General features: G+C 56.4%; 8 protein-coding genes across 8 annotated transcripts; 4 read left to right on the forward strand and 4 right to left on the reverse strand.

The window, feature by feature from the left end:
• Positions 1-486: 486 nt before the first annotated feature.
• Positions 487-2,701, forward strand: ACO1O0_009254 (glycoside hydrolase superfamily; the record flags this gene model as incomplete). Its single annotated transcript, XM_083198605.1, has 3 exons — positions 487-2,060; positions 2,115-2,519; positions 2,578-2,701. 3 exons carry the CDS (start codon positions 487-489, stop codon positions 2,699-2,701), a joined length of 2,103 nt encoding a protein of 700 aa, XP_083046340.1.
• A 327-nt stretch (positions 2,702-3,028) lies between these two features.
• On the reverse strand, positions 3,029-4,976 carry ACO1O0_009255 (flavin-containing monooxygenase; the record flags this gene model as incomplete). The annotated part of the gene is made up of 3 exons (XM_083198606.1): positions 3,029-4,216; positions 4,275-4,653; positions 4,738-4,976. 3 exons carry the CDS (start codon positions 4,974-4,976, stop codon positions 3,029-3,031), a joined length of 1,806 nt encoding a protein of 601 aa, XP_083046341.1.
• Positions 4,977-5,826: 850 nt separating this feature from the next.
• On the reverse strand, positions 5,827-7,694 carry ACO1O0_009256 (acyl--CoA ligase; the record flags this gene model as incomplete). Its single annotated transcript, XM_083198607.1, has 4 exons — positions 5,827-6,076; positions 6,138-6,241; positions 6,307-7,307; positions 7,379-7,694. 4 exons carry the CDS (start codon positions 7,692-7,694, stop codon positions 5,827-5,829), a joined length of 1,671 nt encoding a protein of 556 aa, XP_083046342.1.
• A 534-nt stretch (positions 7,695-8,228) lies between these two features.
• ACO1O0_009257 (uncharacterized protein) lies at positions 8,229-9,153 on the forward strand (the record flags this gene model as incomplete). The annotated part of the gene is made up of 3 exons (XM_083198608.1): positions 8,229-8,624; positions 8,738-8,860; positions 8,932-9,153. 3 exons carry the CDS (start codon positions 8,229-8,231, stop codon positions 9,151-9,153), a joined length of 741 nt encoding a protein of 246 aa, XP_083046343.1.
• Positions 9,154-9,506: 353 nt separating this feature from the next.
• Positions 9,507-11,141, reverse strand: ACO1O0_009258 (Aldehyde/histidinol dehydrogenase; the record flags this gene model as incomplete). The annotated part of the gene is made up of 4 exons (XM_083198609.1): positions 9,507-9,872; positions 9,927-10,531; positions 10,584-11,002; positions 11,065-11,141. The coding sequence occupies 4 exons, from the start codon at positions 11,139-11,141 to the stop codon at positions 9,507-9,509; spliced, it is 1,467 nt and encodes a 488-aa protein (XP_083046344.1).
• Positions 11,142-12,082: 941 nt separating this feature from the next.
• Positions 12,083-13,318, forward strand: ACO1O0_009259 (uncharacterized protein; the record flags this gene model as incomplete). Its single annotated transcript, XM_083198610.1, has 1 exon — positions 12,083-13,318. The coding sequence occupies one exon, from the start codon at positions 12,083-12,085 to the stop codon at positions 13,316-13,318; it is 1,236 nt and encodes a 411-aa protein (XP_083046345.1).
• Positions 13,319-13,573: 255 nt separating this feature from the next.
• On the reverse strand, positions 13,574-15,178 carry ACO1O0_009260 (uncharacterized protein; the record flags this gene model as incomplete). Its single annotated transcript, XM_083198611.1, has 5 exons — positions 13,574-13,702; positions 13,835-14,136; positions 14,321-14,347; positions 14,404-14,623; positions 14,684-15,178. 5 exons carry the CDS (start codon positions 15,176-15,178, stop codon positions 13,574-13,576), a joined length of 1,173 nt encoding a protein of 390 aa, XP_083046346.1.
• Positions 15,179-17,092: 1,914 nt separating this feature from the next.
• On the forward strand, positions 17,093-19,424 carry ACO1O0_009261 (flavin-containing monooxygenase; the record flags this gene model as incomplete). Its single annotated transcript, XM_083198612.1, has 5 exons — positions 17,093-17,443; positions 17,503-17,874; positions 17,955-18,647; positions 18,720-18,968; positions 19,245-19,424. The coding sequence occupies 5 exons, from the start codon at positions 17,093-17,095 to the stop codon at positions 19,422-19,424; spliced, it is 1,845 nt and encodes a 614-aa protein (XP_083046347.1).
• Positions 19,425-20,872: the final 1,448 nt, after the last annotated feature.

Below are 20,872 nucleotides of genomic sequence, written 5' to 3' on the forward strand. Positions count from 1 at the left end.
TCCGAGAACCCGAGATCCTAAAGGCATCGAGTAATGATCCTCATTGACCGTTACCATGTATCGCCCCAACATTGCCAAGCAACCAAGCTCTGCGAGCCGTTGCGTGGGGCCGGTCGGAGGAGCAAAGGCGGGGCCACAGACAACACTTGACGCCATCAGGCGGGGATTTGCAGGGGATTTACTGTGTAGAGATGGTCGCGTCTCCACGACACACCGGAACGATAGGCCGTGGTGCGACGACGAGTCGGCGGTCGGATTCAGATTCACTGGAGTCGTTGGACGTTCGCAGGTGGCACGGCTGCTACGGCGGTGTTGCGCAATTGAAGGATTACAGGTTGCCCCTCCCCCTCCTGGTCCTCTTCCTCCTACTGCCTGACAACACCACCTCCAACTCAAGCTTAACTCACTCTGTCATCTCCAAACCCTCCTACGCGAGCCCCAATTGAGTCGCTTACAAAAGATCAAGAGACAGCCACCGTTGCAGCCATGGCCACCCACGAGACACACGCGTACCCTCGTCCAGACTTTGAGCGCAACCCGCTGCGGTGGGAGTCCCTCAATGGGCCCTGGGACTTCATTTTTGACGATGACGATGTCGGCCAATCCGCCCGCTGGCACCAGTCGGGTCTCCCCAGCGAGGTCCAGGTCTCCTCGGCCGCTGCCAGGCTCGGCGACGGGGCCTCAGCACAGAGCGACAGCATCACTCAGAAGATTGCCTCGGGCACCCAAGAACTCATCAAGAACAACATCCTGTCCAAGTCAGACGAGACTCAGACGGTCAATTTCAAGCGCCAGATCAAGGTTCCGTTTGTCTTCCAGTCCCCCGCCTCGGGCATCAACGACCGCGGCGTTCACGAGGTGCTCTGGTATGAGCGCACCATCTCGGATCTGAGGACGGCCCAGGAGAAGGAGAAGGGCCACCGCCTGGTGCTGAGGTTCGGCGCCGTCGACTACATAGCCACCGTCTGGGTCAATGGGCAGCATATGGGCGGACACCGGGGCGGGCACGTGCCTTTCGAGCTCGACATTACCGATGCTATCGACGGCGCCGCAGGAGTGTCATCACACCGCGTCACTATCCGTGTCTACGATTCAGCCTTCGATCTGACCCAGCCGCGAGGCAAGCAGTACTGGGGTGCCAAACCAGAGAGCATTTTCTACACTCCCTCGGGTGGTATCTGGCAGAATGTGTGGCTCGAGGTTGTGCCCGCAGCCCGCATTGGTGACAGCTCCTTCGGCACCGTTATCCAGTCTCACGACATCTACTCGGGCAAGCTTCACAACACCATCGCGGTTGTGGGGAGGCGAGCCGCCCAGAAGCTGAGCATTGAGATGGAGGCCAGCTTTGCGGGTATCCCAGTATCCAAGACGGACAAGATCACCCTTGCGAGGGAGAGCGACCAGGTAGCATTTGATCTCGACATACACATGTCCGAAGATAAAAGGAAGAGCCTTCCCGAATCGCTGCTCAAGAATGCTCCCCTCAATGACGAATTCGCCTGGCGAAATGGCGTCGCGCTCTGGTCACCCGAGCATCCGCAACTCTACGACCTGACGATCCGCCTCGTTGACGCCTCGGGCCAGTCCCTCGACGAGGTCAAGACCACTACAGGCATGCGCTCCATTAACTGGACCAAGGGCGACGGCCACTGGCGCCTCAACGACAAGCCCTACTTCCAGGCTCTATGTCTCGACCAGGGCTACTGGAAGGACACCTTCATGACCCCGCCCTCAGCCGATGCCCTCCGCGCTGACGTCGAGCTCGCCAAGCGCATGGGCTTCAACGGCTGCCGCAAGCACCAGAAGGTTGAGGACCCGCTCTTCTACTACTGGGCCGACAAGCTGGGCTACCTCGTCTGGGGCGAGATGGCCAACGCATACCAGTTCAGCCAGGAGTACGTGGAACGCTTCAATCAGGAGTGGGAGGAGGCCATGCGCCTCGTCATCAACCGCCCCTGTATCGTGACGTGGACACCCGTCAATGAGAGCTGGGCATACACGTCGCTCAAGGACAATGTTGAGCAGCGTAATCACATTCGACAGCTCTACTACCAGACCAAGTAAGTACCTCATCTTTCCCCGGGGTATATGCAGAGGAGGGCTAACAAGAATAGGGTTCTCGACCCCACGAGGAGCGTCAACGACAACTGTGGCTGGGAGCACGTCGTCACAGATCTCACCACATTCCACGACTATGCCGACGGGCCAGAACTTGAGAAGACATGTGCCAACGTTGATGCCATCCTCGGCCTCAAGGCCGGCCGGGACCTGTTTGTAGCTGAAATCCCTGGTGCCGACCCCGGCTGCAGACACAAACCCGGAGCGCCCATCATGTGCACCGAGTTTGGCGGTGTCAACATTGCGCCAGCGGCTGGCGAGGGTGAAGCCACCGAGTACAAGGATCGTGACTGGGGCTACACGACGGCGACGGACCCAGAGGATCTGCTCCAGCGGGTCAGTAAGCTGGTCAAAGGCGTGACTGCAGGTGGCCACTGCTGCACCTTTGTCTACACCCAGCTGTAAGTTGCGTTCCGTTTGGATGCCCAAATCTCGTCTGTACTGACCATACACCAACAGTGCCGACATTGAGCAGGAAGCCAATGGACTCTACTCTTTCGACCGCAAGGAGAAGCTTGACTCCACCCGAGTCAAGGCTTTGATGGAGGAGGCGGTACAGATGTACTATGCTCGCGTCAAGTAGTCTACAAAGGCATGTAGATGATGTTGTTTCAATGATACAGCCCCTCCGGGCTTCGATTACCGATGCCACTCGAGGAAAGGTCTTTGACGCAGTGATAGGAATTCGCCTTGGTTCCAACTCTGACCCATTTCCTAAAGTGGTAATTTCGTATTATTGACCGGCGGTTCCACTTTTCCCGGGAGGACCCGATCCGGCCAGACACCGGGGATGGCGATGGATAAGAATGCCTTGAATTGTTGGGGGCGCTAAGCCTCTGAGTCACCTGTGCTTGACTTCTGTATATACCTATCATACATGCCACTCTCCTTCACATCCCAACCCGGCTGCTTACAGATTCGACCGAACCATACCATCGTCCTGACCGTGGTCATGCCCGCTGGCGCCGGTCCAACTAGCCATCTTCTGCTCTGTCATGGTCCCGCTCTTGCTGATGAGCTTGCGCCGGCCTCCTGTCGTCAGGGGTGCATCGTCATCGTACTCGCGGATGTAGTATCCCAGATCGGCCGTCGTGTCCAGCTCGGTCTGGCTGTACCCGTTGCCCAGGAAGCAGAACCGGTTGCCCGCGTACCGGATGTCGAAGTCGTCGAAGCGCACGTCGCGCAGGAACTCTAGGTAGTGCAGCGACGAACCGGGCCACAGCGCCTGGATGGGCCCGTCCGGCCGGGTCTTGTACCACGACCGGCACGCGTCGGCCCACACAGTGCTCTTCATGAACCAGTCCTTGTACTCGACAAAGTCCCGCACCGCCTCCTCCTTGGGCGCGAACTGCGTCATGTTGCTGGTCTGGAACCGGTCGATGAGCTTGCACATCCAGTCGGCCTGGGCCTCGATGGCGCACAGCACGGGCCCGTTGCCGATGGGGCAGTTGGGCCCCAGGAAGATGAGGTAGTTGGGGAACTCGGAGGCCGCGACGCCCATGTACGATTCCGGGTCGACGGACCACTTGTCCTGCAGGTTCCTGCCCGACGGGTTGATGATGGGGAAGCGCGGCTTAAAGGTCGTGTCAAAGCCCGTCGCGCAGATGAGCACGTCGACGGGGTACTCCTGGCCGTTGTCGCACAGGCAGCCCCTCCCGGTGACGGCGTTGATCTCGCCGTAGACGACCTCGACGTTGGGCTTGGTCAGCGACTCGAGGTAGTCGACACCCGGGGTCATCCGGCGGCATCCGACGCTCCACTGGGGGATGAGCTTCTCCTCAAGGTACTTGTTGCCGATCTTCTCCCTCATCTGCTGCAGCATGTACCCGCGGGTCTCGAGGTTGAGCTGGTTGTTCTTGAGGAAGACGCCGAACAGGCAGTTGAGCCCGGCCTCGATCTCCTTGCGGTACTCGGTCAGGGCCCCGGGCTTGTTGGCAAAGGTCTCGACCTCCTCGGTGGAGAACAGGTGCTGCTCTAGTCCCTGGACGGGGGAGACCCAGGTGGGCTCGCGGATGAATGTGGTGACCTTGCTGCACTTGTCCCGAATGGCAGGGAGGACCTGGATGCCAGACGACCTGGTACCGATGTTAGCCAACTCCTGTGACCACTCGAGTCTACACGTGGACTGTTACTTGCCCATTTCCTATAAGACCGACGTGTTTACCCTCGAGTGACACAGAGTCGTCCCAGTTGGCCGTGTGCAGCAGCGTACCCTTGTACTTGTCGAGCCCCGGGATTGCAGGCCACTTCCAGTTGTTGAGGATGCCACTGGCGTTGATGAGGATGTCGCAGTGGTCACTAGTGACGGTGCCGGTGGTAAGGTTCTTGACCTTGACGTCGTAGCCTCCGCGCTGTTGGTTCCAGTAGGCGCCGACAACCTGATGGCGTGTCTTGATATACCTCTTCAGGCCATACTTGTTGGCGAAGCCATCGAAGTAGTCAAAGATCTCCTTGGCCGGGGGGTAGACGGCGGACCAGTCGAGTTTGGGCTCGAAGCTCCAGGTGTAGTTGTGCGAGGGGACATCACAGGCGCAGCTATATTATATCAGGGTCTGTCAGACGTTTTCCCATGGGAGGATTCGCCGGCCCTAAACGACCTGCCGGGAGGGAGCTACATACCCAGGGTACTTATTCTCGTACCAGGTTCCAGCAACCTCGGGGTTCTTTTCGTAGACCTGCAGACTAAAGTTCTGGAAGTGCTTCTGGATCTTGTAGGCCATAAGGAGGCCTGAGGCCCCAGCGCCGACACAGACGATGCGGACGTGTCTCTCGGTGTGAATAGGACCAGCTAGACGCCGACGAGCGTCGATGCTACCCGGCTTGGTAACATCGGGCACAAGGGTGCTGAAATCAGTCATGGCGAGTAATTGACCTATCACCCGGGAAGAAACAAGAAGAGGGAAAATTGGTCAGAGGAGAGGGCAATGGGCATGAGAAAACAGCCAGCAACGTGGCAAAGGGGTCCTTTAAAGAGAAACATGACTGTGAGGCCTGGATCAGTAATTCTACCAACACCATGTGCAAGATGGTTGTGTGCCATGGTGATCGAAGCAGGGAAACATCTACCGCGCACGCTAATCACGAGCTCAGGGAGGGACGACTGGACGCATCAGAGACTGGGTAATTGGTAACCTCTACGAGTCGAGGGAGGCTGACCAGGTGCGTCCGACATGACTCGGGATAGCGATTGATACGCTGCGCTGCCAGACTAGCAACGCAGAGGGATGTTTCGGCCTGCGCTATCCGATGCAGCCATGTGGTCCCCGACCTTGGCGAACTCGGCGTTCGAGAATCGAGACTGGACACTGGAGGGGGTTGGGGGAGTGGAGATCGGGCCGGAGATCGGGCCTTAGAACTTGGGATGGTCCACGGATGCCCATCATCGTGGAAAATGACAACCGGCGCGCCATCAACCCCATGATCCCCGTCAGCCCCATCAACCCCATCAACCCCATCAGCACTCCGGAACCAGCGCGCGCGGTCTGAGGTCAACCAGACGGTGGGGACTTGACTACAATAGAGCTGGGCAATTTTAGGGTCAGGGTCCCTGGCGGTTTTACTCGTAATCGTGCCAACCGCAGCCAGGAATGCAGGTGGATAGCATCATGTGGTTCAGAATCCAGTCACCCGGTGTATATGTAGTCGGTTGTATTGTGCTCGCCCGCTCCCCCTGCCCCTGGTTGGACGCCAACCCTAACCCTGGCCCCACTACAGCTTCGACTGGCGACCGTTCCTCTCCAGCACAGCAGCATCCCTCTTGGCCCACTCGCGCATCGTCTTGCGCTGGATCTTGCCGCTGGCCAGCTTGGGCACCTCATCGACAAACACAACACCACCAACTAGTCGCTTGTGTTTGGACACACGCTGCGCCAGCCAGTCCTGGATGTCCTTGGGCGTCACCTTGGTCTTGGATGCGTCCTGGATGGCCACATACGCCCGCGGCCACTCGTTGGTGTCCCTATTTTCTGTCAGACTTTTCCATGCAATGCATGAAGAAGAAGAGGAGATGATGGACTTACAACGTGATGCCCACGACAGCGGCATCAGCAACGTGCTCATTCTCCAGCAGCGCCGCCTCCAGCTCGGCTGGGGCTACCTGGAGCGCATTCACCTTGATGAGTTCCTGGACGGAAGGGTCAGCTCAATCCTGTGCCAGGCACTAGGCAGTATTTAGGCGATGACGATTACCTTTTTCCGGTCGACAATCCAGAAGAAGCCCTTGTCGTCGCGCACGGCAATGTCACCCGTCTTCAGCCAGCCCTGCTCGTCTAGGCTGTCGCGTGTCGCCGCCTCGTTGCGCCAGTACCGCAGGCAGACGTTGGGACCACGGATGTACATCTCTCCCGGCGAGCCCACCGGCACATCCCTCCCGTCGTCGTCGACCAGTCGACACTCGCAGTTGGGGTGCAGGTGCCCAACCGACCCCGAGTCGTCGCGGATGCCCCCAGGCACATGTAGGGCACCGCAGGTCAGTTCAGTCATGCCCCAGCCCTGGTTGATCTGCACGTCGAAGCGCCGCTGGCACTCGTTTTGTAGCTCGCGCGACAGCGGGGCCGCACCGCAGAGGATGTCTCGGACGCTGTGCAGGTCGTAGCGTGCCGTCTCGGGCCGCTTGGACAGCATGACGAGGATAGGCGGCGCGATCTGCAGGCTAGTGATGCGGTACTTGCCGATGGCGTGCAAAAAGTCCTCGTATCGGAACTCGGCCATGATGTAGACGGGCACCGCCAGTTTGACGGCCATGAGGATCGTGTACAGCTGCCCGTAGGCATGGTACAGCGGCAGGAAGCCGATCCACCGCTCCTGTGGCCGCGACTCGAAGCTGTGCGGCTTGTGGGCGTAGCGCATGAAGATGGTCTGCTCCACGTTGGCGATGAGGTTATAATGGGAGACGCAGACGCCCTTGGGGAGGCCCGTCGTCCCCGAGCTGTAGTTGATGGTGGCCACCGTCTGAGTCGCCTCCGTCGGGCTCAACTCTGGCCAGTTCCAGGCGTCGCCCTGCTCTGAGGTCCCAATCATGTCCCGCCAGTCGTGGACGCCGTCGCGCGTGGGTTGTGCCTCGTCCGAGAACATGAAGATGCGGTCCGTGGAGATGCCAGCTTTGGCGGCGGCGGGCAGGATCCGCTGGACCATGTCGGGGTGAACCAGGAGGACCTTGGCGGTCGTATTGGTGATCTGATGGACGAATTCTAGGCTGTGTTAGTCGATACTGTCTGTACATGTACTTGGCATAAGCCGGCGGGATCAGGTCAGGTAGTACCGTGCTCCGTGTAAGCCGGGTTGGCGCCACTGAAGACGCATCCGGAGCCGACAATGCCCAGATAGGCCACAGGCACCAGAATCTGGTTGGGCGTGCAAATCATGACGACGTCGCCACGGCCCAAGCCCAGGCGCTCAAGGCCTAGGCCCAGGCGACGAACCCATTGCAGCAGCTGCGCCGGAGAGAGGTTCCGGGTTGCGTCCTTGCTGTCATGCCACAGCGGCTCCTCCGAGACGGGGCCTTGACCAAACAGGTAGCTGAGGATGTTTGACCGGGGAATGTCGAGATCAGGATAGGGCGAGGTGAAGGGCATCATGGGCGGTGGTTTGTGGGATGATGAAGCTGGGACGAAGGAGGAGGAGGCCAGTTCAGAACTTCAACCTAGGTCAAATTATCTGAATAAAGAACCTGCTTGAGCAGGAGCCATGGGAGTGTTCGGCAGGCAAGTCAAGACACTGCCCAGTGCTCACCGATGCCATCCATCATCGGGCAATAGCTTTGGCCCGAGGTCAAGACAGAACACGCGGGGTACTACTACGTACGTAGGCAAATCACAGCCTGCATGCATGGGAGGACGGATATACAATTGAATTATTGGATATATGGGGCCCAGGCTGCATCGTCTCCATCGGGACATCAGAAATGATCAGATCACTGCCGCAGCCACGGCTAGAGAAAAGGACCCCGGATGTCTCTGCTTCTCCACCTCGTCCTGCGCCCTCCACCCGTCGACAGGCCTCAGATTGGGGGGCAACGGGGCCAATCTTTTTTGTCTTATTGATGTAATTGCCTAGTATCCGTAATACGTACGAGTACTACGCCGTATTTCGAATCTAGTGAATCTGCCGCCATGTCGCAGCTCAACAACTTCGACTCTCTCTTCTCCCTCCAGGGCAAGACGGCCCTCGTCACTGGTGGCTCTCGTGGCCTCGGCCTGCACATGGCCACGGCCTTCCTGCGCGCCGGTGCCTCGCTCGTCGTCATCACCGCTCGCAAGCGCGGGGGCCCCAATGGCATCGACCAGGCCGTCGACCGCCTCAACGCCCTCGAGGGCATCCGTGGTAAGGCTGTGGGCATCGCCGCCAACGTCGGCAACTCCGAAGACATTGTCCGCCTCACCGGCGAGGTCGAGAGCCTGGTAGGAGCTAAGGGCCTCAACATTCTCGTCTGCAATGCCGGCGCTGCCTGGGGGTCGAGATTCGAGGACGCGCCCCCGAGCAGCTCGGTCAAGATTCTCGATCTCAATGTGCGCGGCGTCTTTGAGTTGGTGCAAAAGTAATACTACACCCTCAACTCCTCCCATATTCATTTAAATTGAATAGTAGTACTGATTGTATAAGAACTCTACCACTGCTCGAGACCGCTGGCACAAAGTCGGACCCTGCTCGTGTCCTCGTCATTAGCTCCACGGCCGGCGTCAACGTGCCACATGTAGGCGAGCACGGCACCATCATGTACTCGGCTTCCAAGGCCGCCGCCAATGTCAGTTACATAACCCCACGAGTTACCCAATGGCAGCTTCCATTCGAGCCTAAGCTCTAACACCTACACAGCATCTCGCCCGAAACCTCGCCGTCGAGCTTGGCCCCAGACAGATCACCTGCAACGTCATCGCCCCGGGCTTCTTCCCCTCCAAGCTCGCCCAGGGCCTCATCAGCAACCTCGGCGGCGAGGAGTCGCTGAGCAATGATAATCCCCTGCGGAGGCTTGGAGAGCCAGAGGACATTGCCGGTGTGGCTGTCTTCTTGTGCTCACGAGCCGGTGCCTACGTGTAAGTGTCAACAGCGTTTACAATAATATTGAATATTGCTTCAATTACTGACAGTAATTGGAACAGCAATGGCGTCGACATCTCGGTGGACGGTGCAGCCAGGCTAGCAGCAGGACGACTGTCGCGTCTATAGCCCTCCTATTAGCTTTGTAAATAACTCCGAGAAATATCGTTTTAGTTTTCTAATTTGACTGCCTGACAATTGTCTCCGACTTGGCCATGCCATGCTTGTACTTAAATCAGAGACCAGATGTGTTGTCATGGGTAGCATCGTATAGTTCATGTTGATTTATAAGTAACCATCATCATGATAGCGCTGCTGGCATTGTGCTAAAACAAAATACCCCCCCTTCTACCCTATGGCTTCGTCAGGTTAATAAAGACTGTCTTCTTCTCCGTGAACATGCGCAGAGCATCCACGGCATTCTCCCGCCCAATGCCCGACATCTTGCTGCCACCAAAGGGCGCAGAGAGGAAGGCCATGCTGATAGCATTGATACCCACCATCCCGGCATCGACGTCGGACGCAAAGCGAAGGGCCTTGTTGATGTCCTGGGTAAAAACACCGGCCATCAACCCGTAGTGCGTATTGTTAGCCTTCGCAATAATCTCCTCCTCCGTCTTGAACTTGTTGAGCACCGAAACAGGGCCAAAGATCTCCTCCTTGGTAATCTCAGCATCGTCGGCAGTGCCTTCAAAGATAGTCGGTTGTATAAAGAAGCCCTGCGATACGGTTAGAACAATAGAGATTTTTTGAGAACAGAACTTTCGTCTTACTTGTGATCCAATGCGGCTGCCACCGACGAGGAGCTTGCCCTGCTCCTTGCCACGCTCGATAAAACCGACGACACGCTCATACTGCGACTTGTCGACAAGAGGCCCCAGCAGCGTCTCCTTGCTGTCGGGGTCACCAGCGCCCAGGGCTTTGGCCTCCATGGCCGCCCGGTAGCCGGCCACAAACTTGTCATAGATGCCCTCCTGGACGTACACCCGGCTAGCGGCAAAGCAGACCTGGCCCGTGTTGGAAGTGATGGCATTGGCACACCAAGCCACGGCGCTGTCGAGGTCGGCGTCGTCAAACACGACGGCGGGGCTCTTGCCGCCCAGCTCCAGCGTGACGCGCTTGAGGTTTGACTTGGCAGCCATCTCCTGGATGCGGCGTCCCGTGGCCGTGGAACCGGTGAAGCTTACCTTGCCGACCTTCATGTGGCTGGCAAATAGGGCGCCTGTGCTACCATCACCGCTGACTATCTGGAAGACGCCGGGAGGGAAGCCAGCCTCCTTGATGAGGGCGCCCAAGGCTAGGGCGGAGAACGGGGTCTTCTCAGAAGGCTTGAGGATGAAGGTGTTTCCGGTAGCCAAGGCAGGACCAGCCTTCATGCCTACATTGATTGAGTCAGCAATGGGACTTGCATGATAGGGCGCCTAGCGTACCGATATTGCCCAGAGGGCCGTTCCAGGGGATGATTCCCACGCACACGCCCAGAGGCTCGTTGCGGGTAATCTTGAGGAATCCGTCCTCCTGCGGATACGACTCGCCGGCGAATTTGTCAGTCCAGCCAGCAAAGTAGCGGAGCCCCTCGGCAGCCAGGCCGACCTCAAAGGAACCAAAGGTAGCCCAGGGAGCACCCAGGGAGACGCGAGTGAGCTCAGCCAGTGTGCTAGCGTTAGCTTCAATGAGGTCGGCCAGCCTGAGCAGGCAGTCACGTCGCTCCTTGGCTGTCGACTTCCTCCACGTCTTAAAGGCGGCGCTGGCCGCGGACACAGCAGCTTCTACATCATCCTCGTTTCCCAGGGCGACATCGTCAGCAATGACACTATCGTCCTTGGGGTTGTGGACCTCGAGCTTCTTGCTGTTCTTCGAGTCGACGTACTATTACTAGATGTCAGTGAGGGAGGTGCTTGGGGGGAACACGATTCAATACTCGCCTCGTTGTTAATGAACAGCTGCTTGGGCAGGTTCGTCTTGCTCCAGGAAAATGTGAAGGCCATTTTGGTTGCGTTTTTTGGGTTACCACTAAGGGTGACATTATGCCAGATGTCTGTCTCCTTATATGAGCCTCCTTGCCAAGATTGGCTCACCTCGGAACACCCAGCCTATCAATGTCCAACGAAACCCCAACACCGGGTCTTCTCTCTTCGCCCACATCTGTACTGTAAGATCGGGGAGGGGATTCCTGTGTGTACAGCATCGGACGTAATGCTGACCCCATGTATCAACCCACTTGGGGAGTATGGACGGGGTATCGATTTCCTTGGCCAGCCGAGTCAGGAGGCGGTGGGCGCAACTGGCGCCATGACTACAGGGATTACAAGGGGATGGGGCACGCGAAATTCCAAGTCCCGGGAGTATCGTCACCCAATTTGCACACCTACGTTACATAGTAGCCCTTTGTGCCATATTAAGTGCCACGGCAGGACTTTAGGGGGAAGACGCGGCGATGAATCTGTTAACTCCGTCATGAGTTCCACAGAGGGTGCCAAGGCCCATCGAGATGCATTATCGAAGCGTTTGGTCAGGGCCCATGCGCTAGATTTGTCTGGGGATGAGGTCGGGGGATCGGAGGATCAGAGGACACGGGACCCTCATTCTTGGTCCGAAAGAACGGTCCCCCATTGTCGCATACCCGGTAGCTTCAATAACACAGTTGGAGCGCTAAGTGCTAATTACCTTAGTTGGGGCGTAGAATGGAAGGAAAATGACATGGTGCAGAGGTGCAGGCCCCGTGATCTGGTCAGATGCTGGACCTCGGAATTGGAATCGGTAACAGCTCAAATCCCAAAGCCCCCCCCCCCCTTCGCCAAACCCCGCCAACCCCCGCCCCCTCCCATCGAGTCCATTCCATCATTCCATCGGATTTCATCGGATTTCATCTCCTTACATATCACTTCAAGCCACCCTCCACCCTACACACCATGATACTCGAGACATCATGACTCCAATTCCAAGTTCCACCGACTCTCGATCGTCGCTCCTCCTCCTGCCCTCTCTCCCCTTCCCGCACACCCGCCAGGCCCTCAGTGCAGCCTACCGCGAACCCCTCAGCTCCGTCATATCTCGTATCTCGACTTCATCGCATCTCGTTGTCGCCATCGCCGCACCCTTCCTACCGTTAAAGTGGCCCTCCCTCCAGTCCCTTCTTGCTGGCCTCTACTCCCTCATTGCCACCGTTCAGGCGACCCTTCCCTCGTCCGACGCCGATGTTACCGTTGTCCTCGTAGACCACGTCCGTGGCCGCGCATATCCCGCTGACCGTGTCCCACCGCCAAACGATACCACCGTCCTCGACCTCGGCACCTTTGCTACCAGACCCCAGCGCTGGGCTAGCGTCTTCCACTCTAGCACAGAAGCTGGCTACGATCTACTCTCCACTTTCCTCCAGACCGCCGAGCGATTCCAAACAATCCTCCAGAACCAGCTCGTTGCTCTCCCGGGGGGCTTGAGCTTGAACAATCCACCCGCCGACGCCGCTTCCACACAGGGCAGCGAGGCCGAACGACGGTACAGGAGTGTCATTCTTGCTGGCACGTTTGACCATTTCCATGCAGGCCATAAACTGCTCGTCCAGGCCTCGGCGCTGCTTGTTGCCTTGCCCGGTCCCAACTTGTCGGAATCCCAGCGAGCATCCCTCATCATAGGCATATCAAGCGATGCTCTCCTGCAGAATAAAAAGTTCGCTTCCGAGCTCGAACTCTGGCCGGCTCGCGCTCAGTCAGTCCTGGATTTCCTCTCCATAATTCTCTCCTCCCCGCTGTTCCCCGAAGACCAAGAGGTCCTAGGGGACAGCGCAGAGGTACGTGCTCTGTTCTGCGACAATCGGCTCCTTGTCAGGTGTGTCAGAATCGCAGACGTGTACGGGCCTACTATTACCGAGGAGGACATTGATGCCATTGTCGTTTCCGCTGAGACGCGGGCCGGCGGCGCCGCCGTCAACAAGAAGAGGGCCGAGCAGGGCTGGCGGGAGCTGGAGCTGTACGAAATAGACGTGCTCAGCGCGTACAGTGAAGGTGAACAAGACGGCGAGACGAACGCGCCAGACCCGGGTGATTTCTCTGAAAAGATCAGTAGTACCGATATACGTCGTCGCCAGGTCGAGGCTCGGGCGAAGGCGGATGGCCAGAAAGACGGGGCGGCCAAGCAGTTGGATCACAACAGACGGAAACTCTGAGAGATATCCCCCTTAAGCGTAAAGCTGGTTTTCTTAACCCAGACGTGGATACACTTGATACACAACTTATGGACAATATGGCAGTCGCCTTGTCGTATTGAAACGGTCCAGTTTTGTGGGATAGAGGTAAGCGTCCATTTAGAGACAAAGACACATACAACAACACAGACAAGTCTTTCAAATCGAGGAATATTATCACAGCGGTAATCGTCCAGAAAACGAATGTTGACGCAGAAGGATGAATTCAGACTTGTATCAGAGGGAATCCTCGGGCATCATCAGGATCTTCTCCCCATACTTCTCTGCAAACTCCTTAGCCAAGCGGTTATACTTCTGATGCCTCTCAGTGACAACTGCAGCCTTCTTCAACTCATCACGCCCTACCTGGTGCCTGTGAGCGCTGTCGGGACCGTCCGCCAGTCTGACAAACCGGGCATACGCCCACAGTGTCTACTCAACATTAGCGTGCATCGGGACTGGAGGAGGCGTCAGCAGACTAGAGGGGTGCTGGCTTACCGGAAGGGGTGTGTGCTGGGTAACGCCCTGGCCTCCAAAGAGCTGCATGCACTCATTAACGAGCTTCTCGATAGTTGACGGCACCAAGATCTTGCATTGCGCAATTGCCCGCCTGGCGACCTTGGGGCCTACCAGATCGATGGTCTCGGCGGCATTATACACCACGAAGCGCATGGCATCCAACTCCAGTCGCATCTGTGCAATTCTCTCAACATTGGAGTCGAAGTCTCCGATGAGTTTCCCCCTCGGCTTGAATCGAGGGTCCTTGCAGCGCATGATGGCCAGTTCCAAGGCACGCTCTCCTTGACCAAGAAGTCTTGTGGGTTGTTAGCTTTGGTTCAAGGAGGCCATGAGATAAGCTCCTTTACCTCATGCAGTGGTGGATTCTGCCGCCACCGAGCCTTCCCTGTGCAATCTCAAAGGCTCTACCCTCGCCAAGAATAAGGTTCTCTTTGGGCACCCTAACGTCATCATACACATACTCACCATGGCCTTCGGGAGCCCAAGAATAGCCTAACTACGGTTAGCAGAAATTAGAAAGAAGCAAAAAGGGAGCTGGAGAAAGTTACCGAGGACTGTGAGGTTCCGGACCTGGGTGATTCCCGGAGTATCGGCGGGGACAATCAACATGGAATGGCGTCGCCACGGGTCAGGGTTATTCGGGTCGCTCAGGCCCATCAGGATGTAGAAGGCCACATCCTTGTTCCAGAGGCAGTTTGCGTACAACTTCCTCCCGTTGATTACATACTGATCACCTTCTTCCGTGATTCGAATACCCACATTTGTCGCCTGCGCCCATCTTCGTCAGCACGGCCGTCTTCAAACATGCCCGACTTGGACAAGACTCACATCCGACGTAGCTGAGGCTGGCTCCGTCATGCTGTAGGCGCTGAGGACTTTGCCTTGGAGCAAAGGCTGTAGCCATTTCTCCTTCTGGCTCTGATTGGCGTACTTGGCGAGCAGCTCTACGTTGCCCGTGTCGGGGGCGTGACAGTTGACGGTCTGGGCAGCCCAGTAACACCGGCCCAGCAGCTCCGCAATGCACCCATACTCGGCATTGGTCAGGCCAGGGCTCTCCTCGAAGGTATTGGGCAGGAACAGATTGAATAGTCCCTTGACCTTGGCCTTCTCCCGGAGCTCCCTCATCACGGGCGGCATGGCCCATTGCTTCGCCTCCAGCTGCGCCTCCATGACGGGCTCGCGGGGGATGCACTCATTTTCCACCCAGTCATAGATTTCCTGGATCTTCTGGATGGCGAGGGGCCGCAGCTTGGCCTTGATTCCCGGCGGGATGTGGGCGTAGGCAGGGCCGTTCAGCGACGGCTGAGGTGAAGGGGTGCTCATGACGACGGCGGCTACAGTAACTTCGGCTGGTTGTCAATCTGCAGATGTGCGATTGATTTTTTTAATATCAGTTCGTACTCGTACGGGTATTTGCAGCTGTGTATCCGTACCGGGGTGCTGCTCCAACCGTTATTCTCGTACCGTGGCACGGCGAAGTGCTTTAATGTGGGAGAAGCGGGTACGAATCCAGTTGGTGTATGCCGAGGCGCGTCTCACGGTAACAAGATGAAATACTCCGGTCTTGGCAACGAGGGGTCCTGGAAGACGTCTTCCACAGCCATTGATCACACCAGTCTTATTATCCACACGTCACCTCGACGGTCGAAATATCCAAGTGTCGTACGATACCTTGGAGAAGGTGGCTACGAGATATCACTCGAAGTACTAGACCATAGTCCGATTCGATTAGCCAGCACTCGATGAATCCTCACATCATGTACACTCGTGTAAGTTAATTAGCTGCGAGTCAATGATGGCCAGAAATATGACTGCGGAGAGCCCTGTCAAGGCACAACACCCTCGTCGAAAGATCTAAGCGCGCCTTGTGCTGATTAGTTTGTCTTCAATCAGAGACAAGAGACCCCAGCTACTGTTTACCACATACCGAACACGAGTGCGTGGTTGGGAGCCACGGTACTTGATATGGGGCCCATGGCAAATTATGTGTGATTCAGACTCTAGATTCACGCACTCGACTTTAAGATGGGTACAAAGAAACAACAACAAGAAGAAAACAGAAACTCAACCACGATCACATTTAAGTTGCCCAACTTGCGCCTCAGCTATGTATACGCCTACGGCTTTACAAGTATTCATACTAGAACGCTTAATCTGCCAAGCTCATGGAAGAACACACCCCGAGAACGAGGTAAGGGATGCGGGGGAGGGGCAAGCAGGAGCATGAATGATATTGTCTCGTTCATAAAAATATGGCGGATACCATCAAGCTTGATCGTTGCAGGCAAACACGAGAAGCGGAGAGGGTGTAGTCATGGCGTCAAGCAGATCCCTAAAAGGTCCAGGGCAGACTCAGGGGCACCACGGCTGTACCCGCACATGCTGAAATTAATTCCATGATAGTCTTTTGAATTAGGAGCTGCTGAATTATTTTCGTGTCGTTGATCAAAGTTTGATCACAGTTTGCACGCGGAGAGGTAAATAGACGGACGGTTCAGGGGCAAGAATTGCCCGCCCCAACAATGATGATGCTGTAGTAGGTATAGACAGGACGCCAACATCCCTTAGCAATTCCAAGCCAAGAGACCATAAAATTTATGCAGTTCATTTTGGCCGAGAGCTAACCACTGGTTGCGCCTGCCTTAGATCTCCTGGAGCCCTGGTTGTCACCTGGAACTTTTCTCCGCATTGTCGCCCCCTCGGGAAATATTACCCAGGTGCACTCAACTTCATCTTCCCAAGGTCAGAAAGGTCACACCGCCAGCTCCAACACGACTCGCTTCCGCTCCACATACACCAGGGAATTATTTCGGGGAGCTGGCTCGGCGTTCCCACGTCCTCGTGCCGGACTTGGACCCGGCGTGTCGCGCACGGTGGAAATGCGTATCCCCGATGGAGTGTTGGGCTGTTGGTTGCTGGACAGGTCCTGTATGGCACAGTGAGCCTGTGCCGGCATACCTGATATCCCTGTCTCAGAAGTTTCGGAAATCAACATGCACTTGTCCTCCTGACCCATTGATCATACGAGTATTGCGGACCGGAGGCATGGGGCGGGCAACAAGTTGTCTCGTGAAACTCAGCCGTGGGAAGAACTGCCGCCAAGTACACCCAAGAGGGACCAATATATCTACTTGAATAGCGTGCACCATTCTCTTCTTGACTCTTGGCTACCTACACGTTTCCGCCCATTCGGTCCTTGAGTTGCGCCCTCCCCTCGGTATCTGTGCCAGCTTCACAATGGCTCCCCACGCCGAAGACGCCGTACCCGGCACCGCCAGTGCGGCCCATGGCAAGAAACTCCCCCAGGATGGCGACCACATTAAGAGTAAAACCATCCCGGACCACATGGAGTTCTCGTACCCTCCCTTTGTGCCCCAGAATGCCCCCTACAGCCTCCTCAAGCAGTACCACTCAAAGCCCACCAAGCTCCGGGTGGCATGTATCGGAGCGGGTGCGTCAGGTCTTTGCCTGGCACACAAGATGGAGAAGATGCTGACTCCCCAAAGCTGGGAGTTGACCCTATTTGACAAGAACCCTCACTTTGGCGGGACGTGGTACGAGAACACATACCCCGGTGTTGCTTGCGACGTAAGTCCAAGCCACAACTCATCTCGGAGTCTTTGGGAACATGGAGCTAACATGGAAAGATCCCCTCCCACCTCTACACCTTCAGCTGGGACCCGAATCCCAACTGGTCACATTACTTCGCGTACGGCGAAGAGATCCGGCGCTACTTTGAGGACTTTGCCGAGAGGTATGGCTCCAAGCAATACATGAAGCTCAACACCAAGGTCCTCGAGGCCCGCTGGGACGAGGATAAGGGCATGTGGAGCCTGACTCTTGAGGACCAAGTGACCAAGGGTACTTGGCAGGACTGGTGTCATGTGCTCGTCAATGGCACCGGCATCCTTAACAACTGGAAATGGCCCGACATTGAGGGTCTTCACAACTTTGCCGGCCCCAAGATGCACTCGGCCGCCTGGGACCATTCGGTTGACTTCAAGGGAAAAACTGTTGGTGTAAGTCACTATTGGTCTTCCCGGTCTTCCCGGTCTTCCCGGTCCTCCCCCTCCATAGGCCCGAGTCTGACATGAGACAGGTTATTGGCACCGGTTCAAGCAGTGTCCAGATTGTACCGCAGCTCCAAAAGGAGGTCAAAGACCTCAAGGTCTTTATGCGCTCCTCTACATGGATCTCTCCGCCCTTTGGAGGCGGCGTCCTCGAGTCCGATCTCAGGAAAGGGGACACCAACGACCAGCCCGGAAACCGCCAGTACACCTTCACCGAGGAGGATAAGAAGAGGTTCCGCGATGACCCGGCCTACCACCTGGACTTCCGCAAGCGCATCGAAGCCGAGATCAACAGTCTCTTTGGCATGTATCAGCAAGGGAGCGATATGAGCGACACATTCCGAAAGGTCATTACTGAAGAGATGAACCGCCGCATGGGCCCCGGCCACGAGAAGCTCAAGGAGTTCATCATCCCCAAGTGGTCACCGGGGTGCAGACGCATCTCCCCCGGTGACGGCTACCTTGAGGCCCTTGTCCAGCCTAATGTCGAGCCGGTCTACGGTGGCATCAGAAAAGTTGTGCCTGAGGGCATCATCAACGAGGACGGGACGCTGCACAAGATGGACATCCTCGTGTGCGCGACGGGCTTCAATGTTGCTTTCAAGCCGGCCTTTAAGCTCATTAACGGCCATGGCAAGACTATCCACGAGGACTGGGGTGATAGTATCAACCTTTATATGGGAGTGTCGGCGCCTCGCTTCCCCAACTATTACACGATTGTGGTGAGTAACACAGAGCTCAGGGTTTGTAACTCCCAATCAGACCCCTCGTGTCTAACACACTTCTTAACGTAGGGTCCCGGTGCCACATGGTCCTCTGGCACTCTGCTGCCATCTATTGAGACGACGGTCGAGTACTCGGTCAAGATGATGAGAAAGATTCAACACGACAACATCCGCTCCATCGCAGTCAAGCAGGACGCACTCAACGAGATTTATACCCACTTTGACGAATTCCACAAGACGACCGTTTTCCAAGAAGAATGCCGCAGTTGGTTCAAGGACGGCAAGATCAAGAACAGAATCTACCTGTGGCCTGGCCCTGTAAGTGCTGTGGTTTTACGGATACACCGAGCGATCTCCCCCCCCGGCGCAGCCGCGCAGCCTGCGTTACCCCATGCAGTCTGTTTACTTCCATCATCAACACCTCTTCTCCCCTTCCCCCAATGGCGCATCGTGACGTGTGCCAGCAATGCCGTCACGCCTACTAGATATGCTTGATACCTGCAGACGCCATCCTCAATATGATTGATTGCGCCCCCTCTTCCCGTCTAAGTTTCGTTTAAGTTTCTCCGAGACTGACCCTTTTGGCAACAATAGACCATCCACTTCCTCAAGTCGATCAAGGATCCCCGATTCGAAGACTACGATATCCGATGGCGGTACGGAAACCGATTTGCCTTCCTGGGCGATGGTGAGGTCAAGGCCAACAAGACAAAGGACGTGCTCGGCCTGTCTACATACGTGCGGGACAGCGACCATGAGTGGGGTGTGGAATAATAGAGGGGGCCCCCGAATAAAGGGTTCGTCATGATATACTATCAATTGCGAGATCGGCGTTGCGAAGCATTATGTACACGTATATTGCAGAGTTGCCGTTGTTAGCGGACAAACAACCCCCTGTCTTTGCCAGGTAATTCTTTTTCTTTTTTACTATGGCTTCGACCCCGCTGGGGGAGGAGGAGTTGAGGACCCTAGAAGAGAGGGGGGTTGAGAGTTGACAAAGGGAATAGGACGAGCGGAGGGGCATAAGGGCAGCAATTGACGATACGAAACAATGTAAAACTCCTTTATTGAAGCAGGCGGAAAGCTTGGCGGAAAGCCATGGAACGTGAGATATTAAAAACTGGTCATCCGGCCGGGACCCCGACGGGGTTCGGGGCCGTTGAGCGAAGCAGAGCGTTGGCGTCACTATGGCTAGCCCATTAGCCTTAGGCCTTGGGCGATGGGCGATGGTCGCCGCGTCAGCAATGGGGACGGGACCCCATGGGTAGGCCGCCGATACCAGATAGTGCTTGATGTTGGTGCCAGTATCAGGTGATTGATTACTCGTCATAGGTCGTCCCCGTAGACCGGTCTAGGCCAGGCTGGGGGCTCTTGGACAATCGCTGGAAATAAAGCAAAGAAAAGGCAAGCCGGCAACGCCAGTCAGCGCAGCGTGCAACATGATCGACCTGAGTCAGGAAGGTGGGGAGCAACTGATTCATCCCTTCATTCAAACCACGAGGTGCGGGGACTAAATCTGCACCCCGAATGGTGATAATGCAGGGGAGGAGCGACCTCATGTGGCCATGACCGAGCTACAAATGGACCTTGCGTAATAGTTGATGTGGAATACAACCTCTTCGCGAGAATCTACAGTAGCAATACATATTATAACAGAAAGAAGAAAAGGAAGAAGAAAAGGAATCTCTTAAGATTCAATCCGCTCTACTTTCTCTGATATTCTTCGAGGTACGGATACAAATATAGCGTTGCGGCAGTGGCTGCCCACGCACTTCGCATCTGCCCCTACCATTAATATGGTAAGTAGGTAGGTATTATTGGGGACAGTTGCTTACGTCGTAATCGCTGTTGGGCAGTGCCCCTGCCTCTCCCTCCACCATGCACCAGCAGCACCACACCCACCCATCGCTTAATCCATCCTTCCACGGACCACCACCCCATCCGCCCTTCCCCGCCTAATATCCTCAGCTCCCCGCTCGTCTCCAACGCATTAGCCGGGGCAATTCCCGGTAAATCGGTACCTGGTAGTATTTGCATGGCCAACGCCGCGCCACTTCCACCGCGCATCCACCGTCCGAGTCCACCCAGCGATGATCGCGACCTGGAGCACTAGACAGTCCCCGAGAAACTTCCTCGAGTAGTTTCAATCGTCCCCGAACCCGGCGCCCCAGCTACTCAGCTTCCCAGCTTCCCAACTAAAGCACATCCATGTGGGCGCTTCC

This window comes from Amphichorda felina (genome assembly GCF_050947745.1).
Source record: "Amphichorda felina strain 45539 chromosome Unknown scaffold_9, whole genome shotgun sequence".
Classification (NCBI taxonomy): Eukaryota; Fungi; Ascomycota; class Sordariomycetes; order Hypocreales; family Bionectriaceae; genus Amphichorda; species Amphichorda felina.